This window comes from Athene cunicularia (genome assembly GCF_003259725.1).
Source record: "Athene cunicularia isolate RWA chromosome 6 unlocalized genomic scaffold, athCun1 chr6_part1, whole genome shotgun sequence".
In the NCBI taxonomy this organism is placed as follows: Eukaryota; Metazoa; Chordata; class Aves; order Strigiformes; family Strigidae; genus Athene; species Athene cunicularia.
Window position 1 is genome coordinate 2572676 of NW_020799105.1, and position 25837 is coordinate 2598512.

The following is a 25837-nucleotide window of genomic DNA, read 5'->3' on the forward strand; positions in this document are numbered from 1 at the left end:
ACTCAAGGTCAGAGTCAGCAAATCCTCCTCTAAAAATAGACTCTAGTTGCAAAGTTGGTAAGATTTCCTTTGTCGTTCTGCTGCACTTCACAGGACCCAGCTACCTAGAGCACTCACCTAAGCTTACAGGTAAGGCTAAACAATATATATTTTTTGTTGTACTTCTTGTGCTCCTCTTCTTCCTTTTATAACCTAGTTTAGTAAACCAGGGAGAGGACTGAGAGCTGGCAAACTTTCTAAGGTAACTAATAACTTCATAAACTTGTTGCAAAGAAAAAAAAAAAAAAGCTTAAAACTACTGCAAGGTCACAGAGGTTTTGAAAATATAATTCACAATTTTTTAAACGTCAAGTTGGTGATGTTACAGAAATTACTTTAGAGAATAGGAAACAAGGTGCCAAAACTGTATTTATCTGAGAGATAATTTCAATTTAAAAGTTAGGGATAAAAATGCAATTTTTCAAGCTTTTGTAACGTGCATCACAGAATATTTTTACTTGTTCTTCAATAATTGCTCCACCCTCCAGTCAAATTTAACTTTTCCAATTGAACTACAATTCTCTCAGATGACACTGTGTTTTAAGTTTCTTTGGGCACTCTGATAATATTTAATGAAATCTCAACTTAATCTGCTTTAGATTAACCAGTTCAGTCAACAATAAAGAATGAGGGCAAAAATAAGTTTTTTAAAAGTCATCAGTGGCTTAGAAATTCATTGAAGTAGCTGATTAGTTTTAAATATTCACAGCAGAAGAGTCTGGGAAGTAATTGCACAGAGGCTATGATTCTTCTGGTTTAAAACTGTTTAAAGATGAACGCACTGAATGAACTATTTTACAGTCCCTGAACACTTCAGGCAGAAGAATGCAGGGGTAAAATTAAGGAAATTAAGTACTGCAGGTACCCCGGGGATTTCCAATTTGGACATATAACACTTGATTTAATTCTTTTAGGGCTCTTTTCAAGAAAGCTTTTTTTCAAGAACTTCTCTCTCCCAAGAAATATTTGTACAAAATTAACTTTTTTTTTGTCTGATGTTAGGGGAAAAAAGCCACCCAAGGAACCTTTGCAGCACCCTAGCTCATTGCAGTACCCTGGAGCACAGCGTCAGGTTACACAGGAGAGCGTACAGCTCTTCATGGCTATGGCCAGTGTTGGGAGTCTGAGCAAAATGTTCTGGGGATGGCATATCAGGGAGCACCACTTTAAATTCATTTAGATAAGCCATCTGACAAAGCAAGCTTCTGTTACCGCAGCTAACCAACCATCCCTCAGCTCAACTGATGTACTTCGAGTCATAAAAAGCTTAAAATCCAAAGCACTGTTTACCCTCGTCCCAAGTGCAAACACTGCACTCCTGACAGCATGCGCATTGGCTTCTGCAAGCAGAACTTTCTAGTTTATAAAACAGCCCTCTGCTTAGCCATACTCAAAAAGGGTAAGTACTTTTTTTACCCTGAAGGGAGGCATGCTGGCTGGAAAAGGAAGAACAGAACATTTCTTAAGAATTCAGGAACTTGCTCAATAGATCCTCACTATTTCTGAAGACCCTCAATCATTAGATGTGATTTTTCTCTGCTTTCAGCACCAAGAGTGCACTTACCTGGAGACAGATTATGAAACTGGATTCAAGCCTTTTGCACATTTTTTTGACAGTGCAGGAGAACTGGTACTCTCTATCCTTACCTTCTCTCAGGTACTTCCGTCTCTCGCACACACCTGTTACAGACGCTGTTCCTCCACGAAGGTCTTATCTAAGGTAGTTATTAAACTGAAAGAAGTAAATGAAAATAAAGGCATTATTTTTGCAATTGACTGGAAGCCAAGAATGCTTCAGGTTTGGACCCCATGGAACACAGAAGTCCTCTGATTTCAGTGGCTTTGAATTGTAACTCATAAGTAAAAACTTTCAAATAAGTCAGCTCACCGTAAAACATCAGAAAAGAAAGTGGGAACAATTTCCCAGTAACAAGCACTTCATGCATAAAAATTACTTCTTAATCGTAATTAAAGGTTATTTTTTTCATTTTTATTGTTCTTTTATACAAGTTTTGTGCTCATGGCATTCAATAAATTCAGTGCCCAGACTTGAGTCTTAAACCACTAATTTCAAGGTCACCATGTTTATCTCCTCTTGCACTGGTGTGGGCATAAGGTCTACTAGAAATGTCATTAGTTCTGTAGACTTCTCCTGAAAGGTCCAGAGCTGACAGATGGATAGTCTACTTCGGTTATTTTCTTTCCCTACCAAAGCAAAAGCAACCTTAAGATACCACAGCTCCACTCCTTTTTCAGACAGGTCATGAATAAAAGAGGTAGGAAGCAAAATCTGAAAGCATTGAAACAGGAATAAGATTAAAATATGCCTCCACATTTACAAGTAGTTATATATTTAGGTGTTTGCTGGATGTTGAAAACCTTCAATTCCCAGCTGAACCAGAAGAATTTGCGATTGCTTGGTCTTTTCAGGGATAGCAGCTTTTAGACAACTCCCCGAGTACAAAACCAAGGCTGGTACACTTGTCCACACCAAATTAAATTTAATAAAGCCAGCATCAAAAGCCCCACTAGTACAGGTGATTGATGTCATAGGGGCTGGGAGAACTCCCAAGAGCAGAAGACATGGGTGGTAAAGAATTTAAACTATTCTGTTACATAAATACGGACTGAAGGGGACATTAAGGCAAGGAAGCCCTGTGCCCTCTCTGTCAGGCAGGACAGAACAGCTAACAGGATTACAGTTGTTCATTCTGAAGGGAAGAGCAAGGAAAATTGTCTTCTGTCTCTGTTTTTCTTCCCACCTTTCATTTCTTCAGCCTCTCTTGTACATTTGTACCGACACCACTGGGCTCTGACGTTATTGGAGATCTGTAGCTTCAGGCACACAAACACAGCTACAAATTGGCAGCCAGAGTATATACACCTGGGACAACAGTGGTGATGGAGTAATCTCCCCTAGATCAAGGAGGGGTGCAGAAAAGAAGGGGAGAGGGTACATAGGTCCTCACAAAGGACAAAGGCAAACATGAGCCTTTTCTCTGTGTGTCTGCTTTTTTTCTTTTTTTTTTTTTTTTTTTTTTTTTTTTTTTTTTTTTTTTTTTTAAATCTCTACAGCTGACTTGGATCTTAACTCCCAGGCATAAATCTTGCCAGATTATTTGGCATCTTTATACACAGCACTAAGGCTTGCACAGCACGGTGAGCCAAAAATATTAAGAAACATAGTATTTTGTTATGTAGATAATGACTTATATCTTTCAGTCTCAAAATATTCAGAAAATTCCACATCTGGAAAACCAGCATTAGAAGTGTACACACCACCACCGAAGCTCTGATTCACCTCTAGATAAGAACCGCAGTTTCCCCACCAATCTGTGGGATTACCAAACTGTAGAGCTCATGACTGATGCTTCCAAAAGCATTAGTTAGCCCCCTATAAATTTTGGGATGGGGGAGACTCATCCCTCTGGTTGAACGAATTTGAAAATGGGCCACTATGTTCTGACTTCCCAGGGCCTTCCTGGAAACCTGGGGTTAATTTGAGTTCAAGGGACTCAGAACAAGGTGCAGAAAATAAATCTTTTGCTGCTGTATCACTGCTGCAGCCACTAGACTGTGTTCATTCTCTGAATCAAACAGCAAATAGACTGGCATATTTTCCTTTTTTTCCCCTTGCACTTTCTTTCCTCCCTCCCTGTTTTGTTAAAAATAAAATGAAAAAGCTGAAGAGCTCTATAAGAAATTCCATTTGGCAGCTGTAGAGTGGATAGTGCACATAAAGAAGAGATTCCTTTGCTGTGCCTAATGCATGCTGCTTATCCAAATTAGCCACACAATTACTTCTATCAATGCAAAAATAGTTTAATGTTTTTTTCTAGTGCACAGCACTTGAGAACGACTTAAAATGCAGTGTAATTTGCCACAGTGTATGTCCTGAAGTGGCTCGCTAATGAAAAGAGGATTAACTCTCCATTATTCTGAATTACCATTTTGTGAAATCACTAACAATATTTTCATTTATATACATATAACCCAAGGGGGAGAAATATTCCAGCCATCCAAGTGATTAACAAATAAAATTCATTAAATAACATGCACTTTGGTCTTATTTATGAAGAGAAAGATTAGGGTATAAAAATGCAGATGACTGAATTTTTATCATCTTTGTTCTGATAATACACTTAAGTCCGTGACAGCGTAATTGTTGAGCACTGGCAGTTCGGAGTCACAGGCACACACTGGACTGAGAGGCAGAGCCCACAGGATGTCAGGCTCGGCAGACAAAACCTTGCAGGCTTGAGCATCGGACCCCAGTCCCGCGGAGGTGGGCCCAGCCCTCGGCTGCTGACCAGTCCACCCAGGCTGGGCACAGAGAGGGAACGGGAAGGTCTCAGCAGCTCACAGGGCCTGCCCTCATCACAGTGCAGCAGAACAAGAAAGGAGCCGTGGCCTGGGCACAAGGGAAGAGTGGGGCGAGCCACAGATTGCTTTGGCTCCCTGGAAGGGAACTCCCAACTCCAGATGCAGGACTCCATTCCTCACTACGCCCCAAAACTGGGCTTGAACCTTCCTGCCGGGGGACAACGGCAATTTCTGCTGCTGACTCTCCTCTTCACCCCTCCCTCATAGAATAATAAAGGCTCTGCTGTGCTGGAGCAGCGCTGCAAGAAGCAAGCAGCGTGCAAAGTCTCTTTTTCAAAGGGTGTGAGGACTGTCCCTACGCCAGAGAGCTTTCAAATCCAAGGTTGCATGTCCCCAGCAGAGTATGGTGCCATGAAGTGACTGCCAAGCTGGTACAGGAAAGCTGTGTTAGTGCAGGCTCAATAATGTACTAACTAGTCTATAAGGAAAAGCATTTTAGCCCAAACAAAGCACTGCAAGAGGCAGGAGACTGCTCTGACAAGCCTGTGCAGGGGTAACCCTGCAATCTGTCTGCCATCTGCCTGCACTGGGTGAACACCCTGCAAGGGACAATCTCCCCTCTCCAGAGGTCTGCAAAAGAAATTTGAGCTTTCCCTGACTGGGCTTGTGCTAGACAGTCATCCGTATATAGATACACAGTCATTTTTATAGCCACAACAGCATTAAGAACAGCCAACAAAAAATAATCTGATCCACTTTTCACTTTCTAACCTAAAACGGCAGGCCTAGGAAACAGTCTTCCCTGGGCACTGTTTGGTGTAGACAGAACAGTCAATGAGATAAGAGGTTAGACATCATTGGTTCCTAGAAAGACACAAGCCTTTCTGTCCTTCTCCCCCAATCAAATGCTTCACAGTAATTAATTTCAGAGCTCAAGTAGCAAACTAGACCCTTTTTCCACCTTTCCCTCCTCCTAGTTAAACTGTTACTTCTTACTTAGTCTAGAGTGAAATCTGAAATACATATTTTGTTAGAGGAATTTCAGCTGATGCTTTCCTGTGTTCTAATTCAATGTAAATATCCCCACAGCAGGTAACATTGGCAAGGCATAAAATAACTAGCTTGCTTAAAAGTTCAGGGAGCATATGGCTTCCGAGGACAGACAGAAATGAGTATTTCTCAGCAGTAATCTAACTTCCAGAGTGCTAACCAAGCTTCAAACTGAGACAGTGTTACAGTACCACAAATGATCACTTGCAGATTGTAATTGCCCTGTTTTGAGATCTGCAGTCTATGAGCAGGACTATTGGTGTAACAAATCAATGCGCTGTGGCCACCAAGCAAGATTACTGATTACATTGCTTTCCTCTTCTTCTCTTCATTTCCTACCCTCCCATTTTACAGAGCATGAACAAAAGCACAGTCCATCCTTCAGCATCAAGGCACCAGGCTCTCACTTAAGATAATTCCTTACTAGACAAAGAGCAGTTCTTATCAAGTTCTAGATAACAGCCTAATCACTCCCAAAGTCAGACTGCATTAGATTTGTATCTCTGACAGTCTAACATTTTCGAAACTGTTAAGTCTGCATATAGAATTGGCATAATTCTGGCACGGGATAGAAAAAGGATCTCCTAGGGAATGGCCTCTAGGAGCACAGAGATGGGACTTGGTGCTACTCAGAGGCACGCAAGACCAAGCCCAGGGTGATTTTACTAGAAGCTGGAATTCTCAGAGTCCTTTACAAATCTCAACAGAGGACCACTTAGCTAAACATCATCATGTTTTAGGAAGCTTGGCTGAAAGATAGATTGCCTTGCCAGCGAAAGCAAGCCAATTTTTGAACAAAGGTGTACATATGCCAAACAAAAAATGACTCCACAATCTCACTTAGCTTTGGAGTAGGAAAACAGGAATCATTTGGCTTTTTCAAGTTTTGCAGAGAAACAGAACATGACAGGCACAAAAGAGCCCAAACTGAGGAAACAAACCCCATGGGTACACAGGATGTCAGTGAAAAATGGTCATCTTGCTTTCAGGAGAGCTCTACAACAGCTGCATGGAGACATCAGCCAAATTTTTGTAATTAAAAGGACACAAACACCACCAGTGGCCAACACAAAAAATTTATGGGAGCCGCTACAGGATTTGTTGCCTGCTAGAAAGGTGGATTTTTGGCAGGCTATACTCATACACTTCATAAGAGCAAGCCCAACTCCACCTCTTGTTGTTATGAGACTCCTACAGAACTGCAAGATTCAACTTGTCTCCTCAACTGGAAAGGCAGGAGCAACCACTGCCCTGAGACATCAGGGAGTCCAGCAGGAGAAACATGACAGACCACCAGGGAGATGGAGCAGAAAAGAAAGGCTGCAGCAGAGGGCTGGCAACACAGGAAAAAGAGGAACTTGTTTCAGAGGACAAGAGGGGAAGATGGTTAAGTGACAACTGGCTACAGGAGGTCAGGCATGTGGCCAGCCCCAAATTCTAGTTTCTAGAGGTTTGCTGTAGCGTAAAGATCAGCTGCATGAGCAGTTTAACTTCCTGCTGAGAAAGAGCAGAACAAAACGTGCTTTGCCTTCAGAAACATGCAAATCCACAGAAGAAAACCAAAGGAGATATTACAACATCTATGTCCCTCACAATAATCCTTCTCCAATATTGTGCTTGCATCTATGACACGAGTATTTGTCTGATAGTGTGCAGAGTTTCCAGTGCTGTTAATTTGGACTGAACAGCTCCCATGTACATCTTTATCACTTGTCAATCACTCCCTTGTTTCTTCTTCTTTACTGAGAATAGTTGGATGTACTCTACCTTAGCTTTCCCCCTGCAAAATTTTCTTCAAGTAATCAAAAAATTAAAATGAAAAATGATCTGAAAAACCCTTGACCTAAACACACCCAGTGTTGTATGTGTAGGGATACCAGCTGATGTCTCTGGTAGGACAGTGCAGTGCCACACCTGAGGTAAGGAGCACAGCATTGTACTCTTGCAGCTGTACTGCACCTGCAGCAGCTGGTAAGGTTGCTGCTGGTGCAAGGGTTTCTATATTACACATATTTTGCTGGGCTTTTACCCAAGAAACTTCAGATGCAGGGGATTAGGAAAGTTAAACATGGATGCAAAAAACCCACCTGTCTAAGGGACAAGAATATTCTTGTAAACCTGTAGTTACCTGCCATGTCCTAAGGCAGTTTCTTTCTAAAGGCATGGATGGGGGAGGTGTCAAGACTCAAGTTCATCTCTGGCCTTTAACTCCTCTCACCAGCTTTGCAATAACTCCAGGCTGCCCTCAGCCCCTGCTGCACTGCTCATGGGGTCAGTGCCCAGCTCCTAAGTAAAGCACAGCCTTGAGGAAGTGGGGGAGGAGGGAGACCACCTAACTGTGATGTAACTTTGACTCCACAGCTGGGAGAGGCAAACTCTAAAGGAAAAGCCTCAATCAGGACAGCAGCTGAGGAAATCACAGAAGCAGGAGAAAATCTGGAGCTTTAAGAGAAGTGTGAAGCAAACACCAAAGGATTCAGTGCTAGCAGATAGCTCAAAACGCACAGGACATCAAGGTTGTCAGTTCTGAGCAACACAGCTCTGACAGCATGGCCAGGCAAAGGGTGTTATTTCTGCCAACATTAATGATACTCTGATTTTAGTTACAGGATAACATTACTCCATTGCTCTCATCTATATGTTCATCGGTGATTCTTCCTACCCATTTAGCAGGTACACATCTAGGTAAAAAAAAAAAAAAAAAAAAAAAAAAAAAGGACAAAGTTCTTGAGCCCATTCTCACTAAAAAATATTTTGTCAATCAGTCAGTGGTGCTGCAAAAAGGCAAACTCTCATTGCTGCAAAAAGTCTGTGAGGTTCAGTGTGCAGGGCTGCATTAAGATCTTGTAAGAGAAGAAGAGGTACACCCAGCATTCCCTTGAATGGACAAATTTATCTCCCTGCATTGCTGAAAATCACATAAAGAAGAAGCCTTTAGGAGATTCACAATTAATGCTAAAGAAACATTTTCCCTACTCCATTCCCCTAGCTGCTCTAGATCCCTTGGACCAAGCCAAATTCTCACCAGTGGATTTTCCAAGAAATAAATTCCCAGTGGACTCTGATGACAAACCTTTGGCTTTTGTTCCCATTGCTGGTGAGCTCAACCAACAAAGAATTCCTTGCCTAGTCCAGGGGAGACAGAAATCCAAGTGCGAGTCTGTGTCATACACAGTACATGGTACATCCATCCCATACCATGCCCAGCCCAATCACACTTGGCCAGTGCTGCTCCCAGAGCCCCGCCAGTGGAGCAGCAGTCACTTGCTTTGTGCTTCCTCATGTGTCCTGGTTCAGCTAGGATGGGGTTAAGTTTCCCCAGCAGTGGGGAGGGAGCTGCAGCCGGGTATACCATGCTGACATCAGGTCTGGGCGCCAAGCAGAGGGACAGTTTCTGTGTTGCTTTAGTCCCTGACAGGACCTCCGTATCTTTGTGGTATATCACTGTATATCTTTTGTCCTGTTTACTGTTATTACTGCTTATTGTTATTGCTATTGTTGTTGTTCAGTTTATTATTTGTTACACTGTTGTATTAAATTTTTCCTCATCTCAACCCCGAGGTTTGTATCTCACTCTCTGCCCCGTCCAGTCTGAGGGTGGGGGAGGGACAACGGCAGCATGGTCTCTGATCCCAGCAGGGCATAAACCACCACATCAGGTTAACTTTTTATTTTGATTGCATTCTAGTTTCTTGCACATCCTGAGAGCACTACTCCATGGACAAGATGTCATCAGCAGGTTTGAATGCTGGGAAGAAAAATGTATACACAGCAATCAAAGTAGATCCTGATGACGATTACTGTACCCCAGGTGCATTTGAATTGGAGCGACTCTTCTGGAAAGGATGCCCGAAGTACACTCATGTCAATGAAGTCTGGCCCAACCTCTACATAGGAGATGAGTAAGTATACATAGTACAACTCTTCTACATAGGAGATAAGCTGTACTAAGTACAGCTCACCAACAGAACAAGGTGTTTCTTTCCCCCTCCTACCCATTCATTAGTATTTAGTGGTGATGATGTGATTTGATGAGCTACTGGCAGATGCTAGACTTCAACAGAGCCATCAGAGCCTGGTATGGCCCTTACAGATACAGACACACAGTGCTGGTTGCTGCTGCTTCAGGGAAGTGCTGGGTAAGTGCAGCAGGGTCTACTGTTAAAGACCATGTAAGAGGAGCAGTTGTGGCACCAGCGTAGGCTGCAGAGGTCGAAGCTAGTCATGATCTATTTTTAAATGGCTCATTTCAAGGAGTAATTTGTCATTTTTCTCTGAGTGAAAGTCCTTCCACAGTTACACTGACAAGAGCACGGCCTAGATGTGTTGGACCACAAATTAGGTTGGTTTAAGCCTAAAATGTAATTCTTGAAAAGTGACTGAAGAGACAGCTCAACCCAAAGTGGTATTTCTGCATTTCCTAGCCTATGCTTGTGTACATGGAATACTCTGCATTTCCAAATTGCTCAAGAGATTAAAACAAGCAGAACCTTGCGGAAGGCAAAGCTGCAGATACATGTCTCGCTGATGAGACCAAGCGTGATTTGGAAAAAAAAACAAACCCTCAAAACAGACTTAGCTCTGCTGAGCACAGGACTAAACTAGAAACAGCCTATTCCAACAAGCAGAGATGACTTAAGCAAAGCAAGAGAACTTTTCTTACCCCTTAGGCAGTATTGGTCCATTTCCCATTTTCCTCTACACCCTGTGTTAACACGACATTTATTTTACATCATCACTGTAAGGCACAAGCAGAAGCCCCACTGGCTCCAAAGTTCTCAATTTTTTAAAAGGTCCTAAAATTCATCTGTTGCCAGTTTATAAAAGAAGAAAGATATACAGCCTTGAAAGTTACAAGACTCCTAATATCATCGACCAATTACTTCTGTGGCACCAGAGGCTATAGAAAGACACACTGGTTTTCAACCAAGCTGGGGCTCCCACTTCCAGAGAAAGAAAAAAAAAAAAAAAAAAAAAAAAAAGCCTGTCCAAATGATTCAGGAACAAAGGAAAAGGGGGTTGAGTTGTCCTCTCCCCATACTACCCCACCCCTCTTGTTAGATATTTCTAACACAAAATTCAGTGTAAAGAACAACCAGAATTATTCTGAATGAAGCCATTAGAAGAATTTCCATCTTATCTCTGTGATGAAGGTACAGCTCTGCCTTCTGAGCTAAGGGATGTATTGGGAAAACAGGTCTTTGGACAGTCAGTCCTCAAGCCCAGGACACCAGTCACTGACTCTTTCCTGTAATCATTCCTGTAGCAGTAGTAAATTACATCTTGTAATTTAATAAATGCTAGGAGATATGGCTCTGAATACAACACACACCTGCACTTAGTACAAACCAGAGGAACAGAAAAACAAACTTCCTGACAGGTACTTCAAGCTACACACACTGGGCAGTATATTTCTGCAGAAAAAATCAGGAGGAAAAGCAACGGTGCTTCAAGGGGAAACAGGTCCTCGATGTGACTGGGACAAAAGAATGAGAAAATCAACAGAGAAAGAAAAAGAAGTGAGGAGCAGGTGGGGGGTGAACAGAAGTAAAACTTCACCAGAAAAAGGGGCTCCCTGAAAAAGAACCATTATTGTCAGCCAGATAAGGGCAAACTTGACATCCAATAGCAGAAAATCTGAGATGAGAATGGGTCTTCAGGCAAGATGCAGCTTTCATTACCGGAACTAAAATCTGATTTGAAGCAGGCAGGGACCTCTATATTTATCCTCAGCCAGTTTCACAACTTAATTCTGACCAACAGCCTCCCCCTTCAGTGTGGCAGGGTTTTTTTGTATTGTTTTATTTTCAGATCTTGCTGTAGCACTGGTCGCCAAAGAGCTGCTATGGAGACGTGAACAGATGTTGGGTGTATTTGCATCCTTAGCCATGCTAAATTAAGGTTGATCTTGAAAGAATTTAGTGGGGCTCATCAACAAAATCAAGTGAACACACACATAGAGAGTTTATCTTCAGAGCCTTCACATCTGTGCTTCATTCCAGTCTCCTGCATTTACAAGGTTAACAGAACTTGTGACTGCTTATGGAAATGCTAATTAATTACCCTGACTAGTAACCACATCTTCCTTCTAATGCAATACAGGCTATCAAGGAGTCCTGTGAGGCCACTCAATCCTTTTGTTACACTGCTTTGCTGCAGATGTTGCCCAGAGGCAATGAAATCTCCATGAGCCTGTCAGGCCCAGAATAATCAAAGTCTCAAAATATAACATGCTGTGTTCAGCTCCTATTGAAATTTTCCTCCAGCAAGTTCCAAGGACTTTTAAAGACCAGACACTGGAACTTGTAGGAGACAGCCCGGTGATAGGAACAAAACAGGCTTTGCCAAGATTTTCATTCAGTAGTTACCAGGATTAGTGCTTGCATGTACCCTCCTCACACCCAGAGGCCTTCTAAAGGGACAGAATACAGCTTTGTCCTGCTCCTTTCTTTCACTGGTCACCAGGTTACTTGCACGGGCAGTTTTACTGGCTGATCCCAAGCCTGCTTGGTTCGCTACAATCACACGGAAAATCTCTGCCAGTTATGCAGCTTGTAGTTTCTTCCTGTAGCTCTTCAGTGGTCACCTTATTACCTGAGATGATATTCATGATTCCACATTTCTGAATTTCAAAGAATATTTTAGCTGAAGACAAAGGCCTCCCAATATTTTGTTTTCCTCTTAACCATCCTCTCTCTCATTAGGATTTAAGGCTTGATCACATTTTCAAGTTTTTCTGTGTTCTCAAACTATTTGCAGGGGAAAAGTAGTCTTCTGGAGCCTAATTCTTCACAGGTTAAATATGAAAAATAATTTTCTGGATATGCAGCTGCACTGAGCTTCCACTTTAAGAAAGTTATGGTCAGTGCTTTGTCCCAGTAGAGCCCCAGCTCAAGAACACAAGCTGTTCATAACATTATGTTCTTGAGAATTAACACAGGTAAGGTTCAAAGAGTACACAAGTAACTCAAACCTACAGATTGGAGTATATGATAATTATAATGTATAACTAAACTTTAAATATATGCTTATCTAAAACTCATTCTCTCCTCTTCCCTTTCTTCAGAAAAACAATACAGTATGTCTTTTTTTTAAGTGACTAAGTAGAAAGACATTTTATACTGATGTAGATGGGACTCACTCAGGGTAGCAAGTAGTTAGTGTTATGAACTCCTAGGATCTACACCAGTATTAATCATACAAAAATAGGAGTGTATACAGATCTAGATTATAACAACACTCTTGAGGATATAAGTTCAACTCTGTTAGTTTGAGAATCTGCCAATTGTAACAGCAGTTTAACAATCCAGAAAATCAGATCTGTAATATTCAACCACAGATGTCCTAAAGCAGCAGTGGTTTCCAAGACAATTAACACTTCCCCACACAACATCACCTCTGTCTACAGGTGATTTCTAATACTTAGTGACTGATTGAAGTCAAGACCAGGAACTGACTGACCATATCACATGTATTTGATGCCTTTGCTGTATGGAAAGCACAGAGGTGTTTGCTTTATCTAGGTTGTATCACTCACAAAACCAACATCCGCTGTTTGGGGCTAGAGGAAAATAGACTAAATCTTTTTCTACGATGTATTATGAAGATCCTGTTCTGTGGTACCTAAAAATTCTTCCAATTCTCACTGAACAGGAGGTATTCACAGAAATGGAGCAACATCTCATAAGGAAAAAGGGATACAATGCTACACTATCTAGATTCCCTCAGTGCTGGAGTTACCAAAGGAAATTGGGTCAGTATTATTGGAAATTCTCAACATCTCTCCTCAGGAGAGAGAACTGCCAGATTTTCTTAAGAAAGTGTCAGTATTGCCTATATTCAGGAAGCTTCTTTCTGACACTGACCATCTGGTAAATTATCATCCTGCATCAAGCTTTCCTTCAGCGTTAAAGAAAATGGAAAACTTTGAGAGACACGATTCCTTTTCTAGTAACATGTAGCCTCAGATTTCCTTGTGTTTTATCAATCTGGTCACGTCAATCTGTGGCTTTAACAGTCTATACTGAAACATGTTTGCATTGCCCAATCTTTGCATGAAGTTTAAAGAGACTTGGCTCTACCTAGAGTTTATGAGCATACCAGTTGTCTGGTTGACCAGTACCAGCTATAAAGTGCTAACAAACCTTTGGAGGGAGCTGCTCTGCCCACTCCCTCATGAGGTATTTTGGAACATTGCTTCCCTTCCTTTAGATGCACTTGGGTTTTCATCATGAGATGTCTTCTCTTCCCTTTGTTAACTGCTTTTAACATACTTACTACTTGATGTGGAGTTGCAGGCTGCAGTACCTGCAAGTTGCTTTTCCTCCCCTCTTCCAACTCCATACCTTTGGGCATCTTCCCGATGAAACCAGCTGGGACTAAAACTTGTCATGACAGTAATGACAGTATTTTTGAAAAGAGAGAGAAGGTATTTTGTACACTGGAGACGGCAACTTGAAAGCAAGCATTTTCTTTCACATTACAACTACTTACGTTGTTGCTTCCAGAAGGCGGCAGAATTTGCTACAGCACTTGCTTTTAATCCTGCGAATCAGGATCATTTTTGTTTGGGTCAGTTCTCCCTCTTGGTGATAGTCTGCTATTGTCAACATATCCCTATGTGAAAGTGATTTTGTCTCCAATTTTCACCATTTAGGTGGTATTCCCACATCAAAGTACTCCCCCTTGCCTCAGAACTTCAGAAACATGTTTATGAGTCCATCCGTCCTACAGTAGATGCAGGGTCCAATTCAGCAAAGCACTGAGCTTTTGCTTAACATGCTCTGCTACAGAGAGGAAGACTTCTGGGTATGCTTAATTTCAGCACATATTTATGTGCTCTGAATTGAAGAGCTGATGAGTTTTTACATGAGGCCAATCTGCCCAGTTCACCTCCTACTGAACTGACTTATACTGAAATTTTCACTGGTATCTCCCAGTGCCAGACTTCACCTTCCCTGCACAGGAACACATTCAAGGCAGACACTGGAGATCACAGCTGTACCATGTAAAAGGAAATCAAGTGCTAATAGCTCAGATGGTGGAGACATAAAAAATTAAAACAATTGCAAGAATAGTCAAATGCTTATGGCTTCACCTATGCTGGCATTTGTAGCAAACTCTTCTTTACAATGGCTACTTAAAATTCCACTATAATCACATAAATGGAAATATTAATTGCAATTTATGAGAAAATAGCAGCACCTGAAGAGGGAAAGAACATTGTTAACTCAACTATTAAACTCTGGTAGTGAGCCAACTGCAAGGGGAAAAAAAACCTGTGCCATTTCCAGCTGAAAGTGAATTACTGTTATAAATCCTCCAATGAGGTATATGATTCATATACCTCTGAATGATCCTATGCTATTAGTCAGCTCAACCAATTGGATATTTGTAGATATTTATGCTTGATTTATTCCTTCATTTCATTTAAAATACTGATACCTCAGGCACAGTAAAAACTGCAAGGAAGATGGAAAGCAATCCCCTCTCCTTGGGATGCAACCAGGAATATTATGCACAATGGAACACAAAAATAATTAGGCTCTGATGAAAATAAATGGATAATGAGGGATGCTTCCACAATGGCCTTTACACTAGAGTTTCAGCTGAGGTTGGAAAGCAAGCCAGTCCTTGACACAAATATGGAGTTCACTGATGGCTAAAGCCAGTCCAAACAAACACGTCAAGGGGTACAGTAACATTTCCATTTACAGGCATATAGGTCCCCCTATATGAGGGCTTAACAGCCTGGTTCTTGCTCTCTGTTAACTAAGAATCAACATGCTGCAGACACAGCATGACCTCAAGTTTAACTGCCTATATTATGGCAGTGTCAGGGTCTCAGCACAGGCTGTCCCTGCCCAATAGTATTTATCATCAGTGGGCAAGATAAAGAGACAGCTGATGGGAACAAGAAAGCAGACAAAGCTGGGTCAGTATGACAAGTGGTCATCCAACAAGGTTGTTTGCCTAGCTTTTGGGAAACTTTTTTACAAGGAAAAAAAAAAACCCAACAGATTTTTTGAAGAAAAGAGAGAGATCTCTTTTATGAAAACATAATGGTGGATGGAGAGAAAGGAAAAACAGTGAGTGTAAGTGCTTGCTAATTTCTGTATCGTTTGAAACCAAGCACTCTTGCTCTTGAGAAAGAGTAAACATCTCTTCAACTTTCTTCAAAAGATACAAATTCTAAAGCCCAAGACAGGCACCTTTTGCAGTCCTGTGAACACTATTATGTACTGCAAAATAACTGTTTCCTCAGATCTCTACACAACATTACATATTAGAAACCTTAGGAAAAGCTTTCTGCAGATAATACTGTCCAGGGTATCTGCTGGAAGAAAGGTACCCGACATCCTCTTTACCGATTATATGCAATAGGTCAGCCTGTGAGTGCACAAGCCACACACCCACAGAACCTACATACATTGACCATGCTCCACTTAGCCAGGGCAAATGTTTTAGGTCTTGTTTCAACTAAGAAGTTCTACAACACCTACACAAGCACAGTTTGAGTATCTATTCCAGTGAAAATGTGAAGATCTTAACAGATCTGAGTGCTCAACACTGAGCATACATTTTCTAGAAGTCCTCTAGATTAGCAACATCAGCAGAAAGAAGAAAATGTGCATCCATATGATAAAGATTATGACAGACAAGGTTACATTCAGTCCAAAAGGATATTGCTGAATTAGTATACATATCAAACACAATTAAAAAGCAGATGACATTTCAAAATCAGCCTGTCCCGAGCATTGAGGAAAACAGTATAAATTCTTCAGTGCCAAAACCAGTAGAGTAGATAATCCCTTCAATCCTTCCTTGGTACACTTAGAATTTTCAATTAAAAAAAAAAAAAAAGAGAAAAAAAATATCACAAATTATTTCACAGAATCCTCTAGGATGGAAAAGACCTTGAATATCATCCAGTCCAACCATTAACCTAACACTGACAGCTCCCAACTACACCATATCCCTCAGTGCTATGTCAACCCCACTCTTAAACACCCTCCAGGGATGGGGACTCCACCACCTGCCTGGGCAGCCCATTCCAACGCCTAACAACCCCTTCTGGAAAGAAATACTTCCTAATATCCAGTCTAAACCTTCCCTGGAGCAATTTGAGGCCATTACCTCTTGTCCCTATCACTTGTTACTTGGTTAAAGAGGCTCATCCCCAGTTCTCTGCACCCTCCTTTCAGGGAGCTGTAGAGGGCGATGAGGTCTCCCCTCAGCCTCCTCTTCTCCAGACTAAACACCCCCAGTTCCCTCAGCCACTCCTCATACGACCTGTGCTCCAGACCCTGCACCAGCTCCGTTGCCCTTCTCTGGACACGCTCGAGTCATTCAATGTCCTTTTTGTAGTGAGGGGCCCAAAACTGAACACAGGAATCGAGGGGCGGCCTCACCAGTGCCGAGTACAGGGGTAAGATCCCTTCCCTGTCCCTGCTGGCCACACTAATCCTGATACAAGCCAGGATGCCATTGGCCTTCTTGGCCACCTGGGCACACTGCTGGCTCCTGTTCAGCTGGTTGTCTATCAACCCCCCCAGGTCCCTCTCTGACTGGCAGCTCTCCAGCCACTCCTCCCCAAGCCTGTAGCACTGCTGGGGGTTGTTGTGGCCCAAGGGCAGGCCCTGGCATTTGGCCTTAGTGAAACTCCTACGGTTGGCTTCAGCCCATGGCTCCAGCCTGTCCAGATCTCTCTTTAGTTACATCTGCGCATTTTCAATGGGCTTTTTGCAGCAGCATTCAAGGTCAATACATTGGCTGCTTCCGATTCCATTTCCAGCCTGAGCCACGGGAAACAGAGGGAGCTAACAGAGTAACACGTGTACTCCCAAACTCCCCAAGGGCAAAATGATGGCTAATGCAAATTGGGATGCAAAATGAACACATAACTGCCTTGCCTTTAATTGATTAAATAAAAAGGAGGAGAGTTAATTCCATTCTGGCCCCCAAATTCATAGTATGCAGCTACAGGCAAGACTCAAGAGGTGGAAAGGGAAGTTCCCAGGAGCTTGGCCAGACTGAGCTGATGGCTTATGCAGCCGGTGGAAGACAGTATCCCTTCTTTCTGAATACCTACTGAAACACTGGCCCTACTGAACAATTGACAATGAGATCCTAAAAGACAGAACAAGATTGTAAGTGCACCCATCAGGAACAAATGCATTTGTTGCACATACTGTGTCAAAGAGCAATCTCCTGAGAATCTAATCAAGGAAACAGTAAAATTTCATTTCAGATGAATGTAACTGTCAAATGTTAATGACTGTCATGCAACCTATTGTTTGACATTGTCTTTGCTTGGAACAATTTTGTTATTTACTTCAAATGCTCTTTATTAGCCTTAACAGTGCTTGCAGAAGCCAAAGTTTGGTAGTATCAACAGTCCATCAAAAACTTTGTTTGTATAAAGCATATGTACCTGAAGAGAATCTTAGGGCACAAATCTCCTAAAAGAAGAAAGAAAAAGTATTTATAAGTCAATCACTGCAACAAGAATATAAAGGAAAAGAGTGAGCATTATTTAACCTGAGGTGAAGGTGGCAAAGCAGCACCAGCAGAAAGATACTGCTACTTGTCTGTCCAGAGCATACCGAGCTTAGGCAGGCATCACCACACTAATTGGAGTTTTTATTTACTATTTGAAATCGCCGCATAGGGGACTTGCAACATTTCATTGCAAAAATGCCAGTAGGGTCAAGACATTATCATTCCTGTCCATAAAGGAATTTTCTGCAGGGTGGAAAATCTACTCAGAACAGCCAATTATCATGAGCTTAATTTAAGTAAGAGCAAGCATAGGTAAGACCTTCAGTATCCATATCCCAGTTAAATGCTCTGATCACTAGGTTCACAACTGCTCAAAGAGAGGTTTTGAGTTCGACAGAGGCTGGGAATCTGGAGTCCACTTCAAGCTATTCTGAGCTCTCACCACTAGAATTATAAAACACAACAGGTAGCCCATCACAACATCCTGTGTGACAGCAGCTGCATTTACACATTGAAATGTTCAGGGAACATCCACGGAGGGAGGTACTTTTGATAGGAAAACGTTGTTTCAAATCATGCACTAATTCATTTATGGCAGCAGTAGTTATGTGAAAATATATTAACAGAATAAAGCCTATGCAACTTTTCATAAAAAGCTCAATAGTCTTCCGCACTAATGAAACTTGACAGCTTTTCCAGAACAAAACTTGCCAAACCTAAAAGCTTTCTGTAATGCAATAAAAAAGTTTTTACATGCCCATCCACAAACTCTGCACTTTTTGAGGAATTTCAGGCTGCAGGCAAGCACTCACGAGTGGGTGTTGGGCACACAAAAATCTAGGACTTCCTGTTCTGACTTCCCTTGTCCAACGGAAAAAGAGGACAAGAATAAATTAGAATATTGGGCTAAAGATATGATGTTCAGCTTTCACTAAAGGCTAATATCCAGTTTCCATATCTAGTTCTTTTTACTTTAGACCTCCGGTTTAACAAAATATGACAGTAAAAGGAAACCTGATAGGGAACTGTAACCACAGAAGGGTGACATTTAAAAAATATTTTTATTTTAAAAAATAGAAATGGAGAAAAAAACCCTCAGTAACTTCTTTTAGGAATGAAGAGCTTCTTTTTGAATCCCAGATGATCTTACTACTCACATATCACTGACTCTTTATTAGTTCTGTGATATCAATTGATGGGGAGACAGGTCCTATTTCAAATTCTGCCACTGATTTGCTTTTATGACTTTAAATAATTCACTCTGTTTCTTTCTGTATCTCAAGTTTCTTCTTGTACAAGATGGATAGAAGCCACTATTGCCTGCATTACAAAGATGCCAGGAAAATAAATTCATGTTTAAGGTACTCTAAGGACCTGGGAGAGATAGTTATGAACTCCAGAAGGATCATTCACTCTGAATGACAGTATCTTAAGATCTTTACAATGGTAAATGATGCATTATTGAAGCAATATCAGTCTCATTAACGTTTAGAACATAACAAATCAGAGATTTGCTTTTCTGGCGTGCTGTGTAAGAAGCTTCTTCACTTACATGACAGCTCTTGTTTTACTCTTGTTTTAACAGGAAAACTGCATTAGATCGCTACAGCCTTGAGAAGGAAGGCTTCACTCACATCCTCAATGCGGCCCATGGTCAGCGGAATGTGGACACAGGACCAGAATACTATCATGACATGACTGTGGAGTACCATGGAGTGGAAGCAGATGATCTCCCCAATTTCAAGCTCAGCCAATTCTTCTACTCAGCATCTAAATTCATTGATAATGCGCTTCAGGATGAAAGAAGTAAGGAGGGTGCTGAAAATGGTTAAGAACAGTACAGTACTCCATCTGATTATGAGCATAGCTCCAAGCATTCAAGCTTGTGAGAATGAAACAAGTCCAATACAGTTTAACAGAGAATATAAAACTAGTAGCAGGTTTTAGTTTAGTTTAGTTTAAGAGAAGGTAAAGGTTTTTCTGGATGTTTTGACTCCTTCATAAACATATTGGAGAGAATTAGACTTTGCATAGGTTCCATGAACTAGCTCTGTTTTTTCCTCAAATTAGTCCCTGTTAAGAAAGGTTGAATGAATATTGGCTGTGTAGTGGTGGGAGCAGAACACAAGTGCTCTGCAGAGATTCCAGGCTGTCACTCCACAGCTTCATGCTCTGCAGCATTAGATTCACTCTAAAAATATAAAACCACCTTCCTACTTTGGCCATCAGATCTACCCCATGCTATAACAGATTTATCTGCCATCTTCCAAGCAGCAGGGGACCCAAACAACTCTGACAGCAGAGATCTAGAAGCATTTCATTAAAGCTTTTGTAAATTGTTAGCTTCATTACTACAATTCATTATTTTCTGACCTCCAGTAGTGTTCTATCAGAAAGCTTTACAGTGATGTAAAATGCTACAGCCTAGGTCTCACACTGGCTTTCAATATTACTCCTACTCTTTCCCCCACATGCTTTTTTTAAAAATAAATCTCTCCAGGATATTTTATCAGAAACCAACTGAGAAACTTAAGACTTTCCTTCTGACCTACAAAGACCTTAATATCTGAGAGTCACATAGCAAGTTTCTAACTTCATGTCAGCTTCTGTTCTTGGCTGTTTAGCTCAGCTGTAGGCAGCTACTACCTGGCTTGCCCCCAATAGCCAGACAGGTCTTCACATGTTACCCTTTCAGCAAATATCATCTACAGCAACTTTCCTTTCCCTTGTTCAAGAGAAAGTCTTGAAACTGGTTCAGTTTTAAAAATCAAAGTCTTAATAGCAGGAGAAACTACTTCAGGAGCTTACTTGCCTGTGAAGAAAGGCACCTGACATTTCAAAAAGGTATGTTTGAAGCACTGCTTCTGGGAAGGAGTGGATAACTAACACCACCTGTGCCTAGCTGGAGGCCAGAGGTCAGCATCAGGCTGGAGTAGCTGAAATAAGAAATGAAGACTTCCTCACTCCCACTACCCTCCTGTTCCTCCAAGACCATTGTCTGCTGCACTGAGGTAAAGAAACAGGCACAAGGGAAGCAGCAAAGGCTTGAAAAAATAACCTTGCATCCCAGTACCTATTGGGGCAGGGAAGGATGGGATGCAGGGGGAGTAGTATTAAACTTTTTGTTTCAAAAACACATCAAAGTCCAGGAAGTTCTGAAACAGTATGAAGCACCAGTACAACAGTAAAACACTAAACCAAATCAGAGTGACTGGATGAACTTCCACAAAACAAAAAAATCTGCACTTGTGTAGACACTACCAACTGCAACCATTTCCGTAGCTGTGCATTGCCTGCCATATTCACACAGTTTTTAAACAAGACAGCTAGGATCTCTTCTGACAGACGCTAATACAAATAATTACCATAATACTCATGAAGAAAAAGAGCAAGATCTTAACTTTCTCCGGAGAAAAACGTACACTAAATGTACATCTCCCATCCCAGCCAAAGACACGCATAAAGGCCCATGTTGAATGCATGGCCAATACACATTTACAGAACAAGAGAATGACTCCAGAAACTACACTGATGTCTCTTACACTTACAGGAGGAAAGACTAGAGGCAAGTTAAGTAGTTCTTTCCTCCAACAACATAAATGCATTATTTGTGAATGTGTATCTAGTGTAGAAAGGTGCTCTGTATTTCAAATCCCTAATGAAAGGACTATTTGTGTTCATCTTCCTGACTGACAAAGAGCATCCAGATTCCTAAACAGGTCATTATACTAAGTAACCAAGTACTCATCTCCAGTGGTGATAACATGTGACTTCAGAATCTGGTGCAAAAGATTTCTGATCAATACCACAATTACAGTTATTTGCTACTTTGCATTAGAACTGAGCAAATGCAAAGAGAGGGAAAATGGGAAAAATAAAAGTTTTGACTCTTGTGACCAGAATGTACATATTAATGAATTTACTTTGGCTGTATCACATTGCTTGCGGTGTGACCTTCAGTCTGCCAAGTGATCAAATTCATTGAATAGCTGTCTTCATACAACACTTTTTGCTGGGAAGATGCTCATTAGTCAATGTTGTTGAAACAAGTTATGCAAATGAAGTAGCCTCTCTTTCTGCAACAGGCCAGAAATTCTGCCAATTTGAGTGCTGCCAAAACACAGTACTAATGCTGTAATTCTGATCTACCCTTTAAAAATCTTTGTCATGGTGAAAAAACTACCTTAGAGCAGTACTTGCAGAGTTTAAGCATGGGCAGAGGAACTTAAAAACAGTGAAAGCAGCCCAGCTATGAGTAAGTTTTAGAGGCAAACTCAAACCATTCAATTATGCATGCTATCATTCAGTTGTGCATAAAGATTTCCCCAAACACGCAATTCAGATCATAGAACAGCTTAAAATTTCTACCAGTGAGGCCTGATTAATCTGAAAGGAAGACATCATTTTAAAGAGGTTTTTAAGTTCCCTACTATGCTACAGATTTAGTACTTGTTCCCTTGGTGTCTTAGTTCCTCAGAATGTGAAGTAGAGGGGAATAGGATTTTCTTTCCATGTGAAGATGCCATGGGAAAAAATACATTAAAGACAGAGATTTAAAAAAAGCAATGTGAGAAAAAAAATGTATGAGACAGATACAAAGACCCAAGGCATTTGACCAAAGACACCTCAGCATTCATCACTCCATCTGACTCTGGAGAGGGAGTGCTGAATCTAGACAGATTTTCAAGTAACACAAGCCCAAGTCAAGTGATCAAAATATTCCAGGGACCTGTCACCACTCAGCAGACCTCTGGCTCCGTGCATTTTATACTCAGCCACACCTTGAAGGATACAAGTGGTCAGAATCAAAGACCATAAGAGCAGACTCCCTCTTGGGGAAAAAGTTTTCAGATTGGTCCTTACATCAGAACTGAAGAAACTACAAAACAGTACAGAAGGGACGTGGCTCTGCAGAATAGTACCAGTGTTTTGCTGTAACAGGCAGTCAAATCTTGAATATTCACACACACGGAAGAGACTTCATTTTCGTACAACCAGGGGGCACTTCAGAAAATTGTATGGACATTTTTTTTCCTTTGTTAACATAATACAAAACTGTACATTTTCTCCTAAATCTCCTGCTTTTACCACCCACACAAAGCAAAGACTTCCTTGTCCTATCATGTATTTTACCACCTCAACAGCAACCCATTTGGAAGGTGGGAAGCTCTAAAGAGAAGCATGAAGAGCTGAACAAATTAGAGCTTTGATCCATTTAATATTTGCAGTAATAATAGAAAGCATTATTATTTTCCAGGAGAGAAAAGGCACTTTTCGTTATCAGAGCCTGGAATTTTGCCAATATGCCTCAAACTATCTGCTGGGATTAGGATGCAGACTAACCATTAATCCTCTAGTGTTGGCAGTTCTTGATGCATCCATTACACAGCAATGCTACTTGTGCCAAGACATCTTCTTGTGCCTGGAAGCAAAGGAGTTAATCTGCAGGAGTCATGGCTTTGCACCCAACACTTCTCACTAGGCATAGCTGACAGAGATAAACTATTATTGGCCCTGATAGGATTTTTTTTTTTTTTTCCTGTGGTAATTCAGTTTAGCAGGGTGTTAGAGAGAATGCTCCAAATCTACTTCCTTCAGCAGTTCAACCCTTTGCGAGAGCCCCTCAAGGGCTTTGAATCATTTTTGGAAATCTTTTAAAGTGTTTCAAAACCTGTCAATCAGACCTGAACCCACTCACTGTTCTCTTCCTCCACCTCCTCCAGACACAGCAAATGGGGAAGGTTCCCCTTTGTCTTATATCCTTGCTAGTACCTGGAGCCAAGGTCTTTCTGCCTCTGTAAGTCCAAAGTTAAACCAAGCAATGTCACTAAGCTAAATCTTGAGACACATTTATTCAGAGACAAAAACTATTAGCAGAGACTTTGTATTCACAGTATACAAGACAGGCCACTACTTCAAGTAGATGATCATATAAAACACTCAGAGGCAATGGTAGTGGTGAATTGTTACTTTCATTCAACACAACAGGATAAGGGTGACTAGCCAGAGATTTCCAACGAAGCTCTTCTACAGTTTAAGATGGTTTCTTTCTATCACCCTGGTTGTATGCCTATTAACTTCTATGGCCCTTCTTATTATTTTTCCCTCAAAAATATCACTGAACCTTAAAAAGACTTGTTAACTATATCTTACAAATGAAGTATTTGGGCATAAAGAGATGCAATCTAGATCTTGAAGGACACGACTGTCAGAACAACAACAACAAAAAAAATCAAATTCTGTTAGCTTTTGTGTCTAGCTGGTAGAACTGAAAAAGTCACATCCATGCATCCCATTTATACTCATGGTTTAACAGCAAACCAAAACCTACCACACCCCACACTTTGGTCATTATACCCAAACACATAATTACATATATGCTGCTTGTGATGCCTATAAGATTAGGCTGCAGCAGGGCTTGCTATGTTACTTAATGCAAGGCTGCACCCCCAGGCCTTCTCTGCAACCTTTGTTCACAAATAAATTTAAAAATACTTGGTTTAGGATTAAATGGTGAAATGCTGGGGTTTCAACCCCAAGCCCCAAATGCAGGTTGACATATGGGTGATTCCCACAGCCCTTCACAAAAGGGGGGTGAGTTTACCTTTAGGCTTCCCTCCAGGGTGGTGCCGGCCTTGCAGGGAGAGCCATTAGGTAAAGGAGCCCCGGGTGTCCCGCATTAAGTAAACAAAGGTCAGGTGTCCCACTTGGGGATAAAAGCTGGGACCCCTTGCAGGAATGGGCAGTGTCTGTCTGTGAGGTGGGTGCACTGTGCAGAGTTCCCTGTTGGGGAAGGACCTCCTGCCTCCCTGGGGCTGGGCTCCAGTCAGGTCTGGCTTTTGTAAATGTGGGCTGTGTAGAGATTCAGTATGTGGCTTCCTTGGTCTTATGTGTTTGGTTTGTTGACTCTGTTGTCTCCTGTCCCTTCTATGGGAGACTGCATGTCACTGTTTATTCCACCCATTGTTGGTTGTGTGGTGTCATTGTTGGGGTCAGTGGGATTGATGTCAATTATATATAATCCGACTGATTTGTTTGTACCCCCAGCGCTCACCCATGTAGTAACCCTTCTGTATCAAATACAATTAGGTTATTGGTTTATCTTTATGTTGGCTGTGTCATTTAAGCTAGGCCTAATAATTGGCAAAACAAATGGGTAATCTCCAATGCAGATGGTGTTCAGTTAGTACAGTAAGATTTACAGCCTCAGCTTCCCCATCTATAAACAGCTGGACCTTAAAAAATGCTGGTAAGGGTAATCAAGTCACCAAACAAAGCAGGAGCATTACAGAAACCTTAATGGTCAAAAAAAGAAATGACCGAGTGTCATCTCTGCATCATTTCTCTTTGTTTCCACAGACAAGGTTCTGGTTCACTGTGCTATGGGTCGCAGCCGGTCAGCCACACTTGTCTTGGCTTACCTTATGATTTACAAGAACATGACAGTAGTGGATGCCATTGAGCAAGTATCGAGACACCGATGCATCTTGCCAAACCGGGGCTTCTTGAAGCAGCTGAGAGAACTGGACATAGCGTTGGCACTGCAGAGGAGGAACACCAAAAACAGCCTACCACCTGACGACAACGAGAACAGCACCATGAACTAGTATTGCTCCTGGCAGGGTTGTACTACTGGAAAAGAAATTCCATAAAAGGAGAGGAGGGGAAGGTGTAGTTAATTACACAGTCACAAGGATCATTTGTTATTTGGAAGGAAAAACAAAGTTATTTCAAATGCTGTCAAGCTGAGAAAGAAGGGAAGCCAAATTTAAAACCCATCATCTTAGAATGTTCCAGCCCTAGCAGAATTCTTTGTTACATCAAAAAATAAATTTTACCCTCTGTAAAAAAGCCTTTCCAGCACAAAAGCAGGCACAACTTAAAGCAAACCATCTTCTAGCCAAGCACTCTCAAAATCCTGATC

The 25837-nt window shown here is 41.5% G+C and overlaps 1 protein-coding gene across 1 annotated transcript; it reads left to right on the forward strand.

Annotated features, from left to right (window-relative positions):
- Positions 1–25570, forward strand: LOC113481566 (dual specificity phosphatase DUPD1). Its single transcript, XM_026851315.1, has 4 exons — positions 1–129; positions 9101–9314; positions 19499–19719; positions 25273–25570. Exons 2-4 carry the CDS (start codon positions 9130–9132, stop codon positions 25518–25520), a joined length of 654 nt encoding a protein of 217 aa, XP_026707116.1. The 5' UTR covers positions 1–129; positions 9101–9129; the 3' UTR covers positions 25521–25570.
- The last annotated feature ends 267 nt before the right edge of the window (positions 25571–25837 follow it).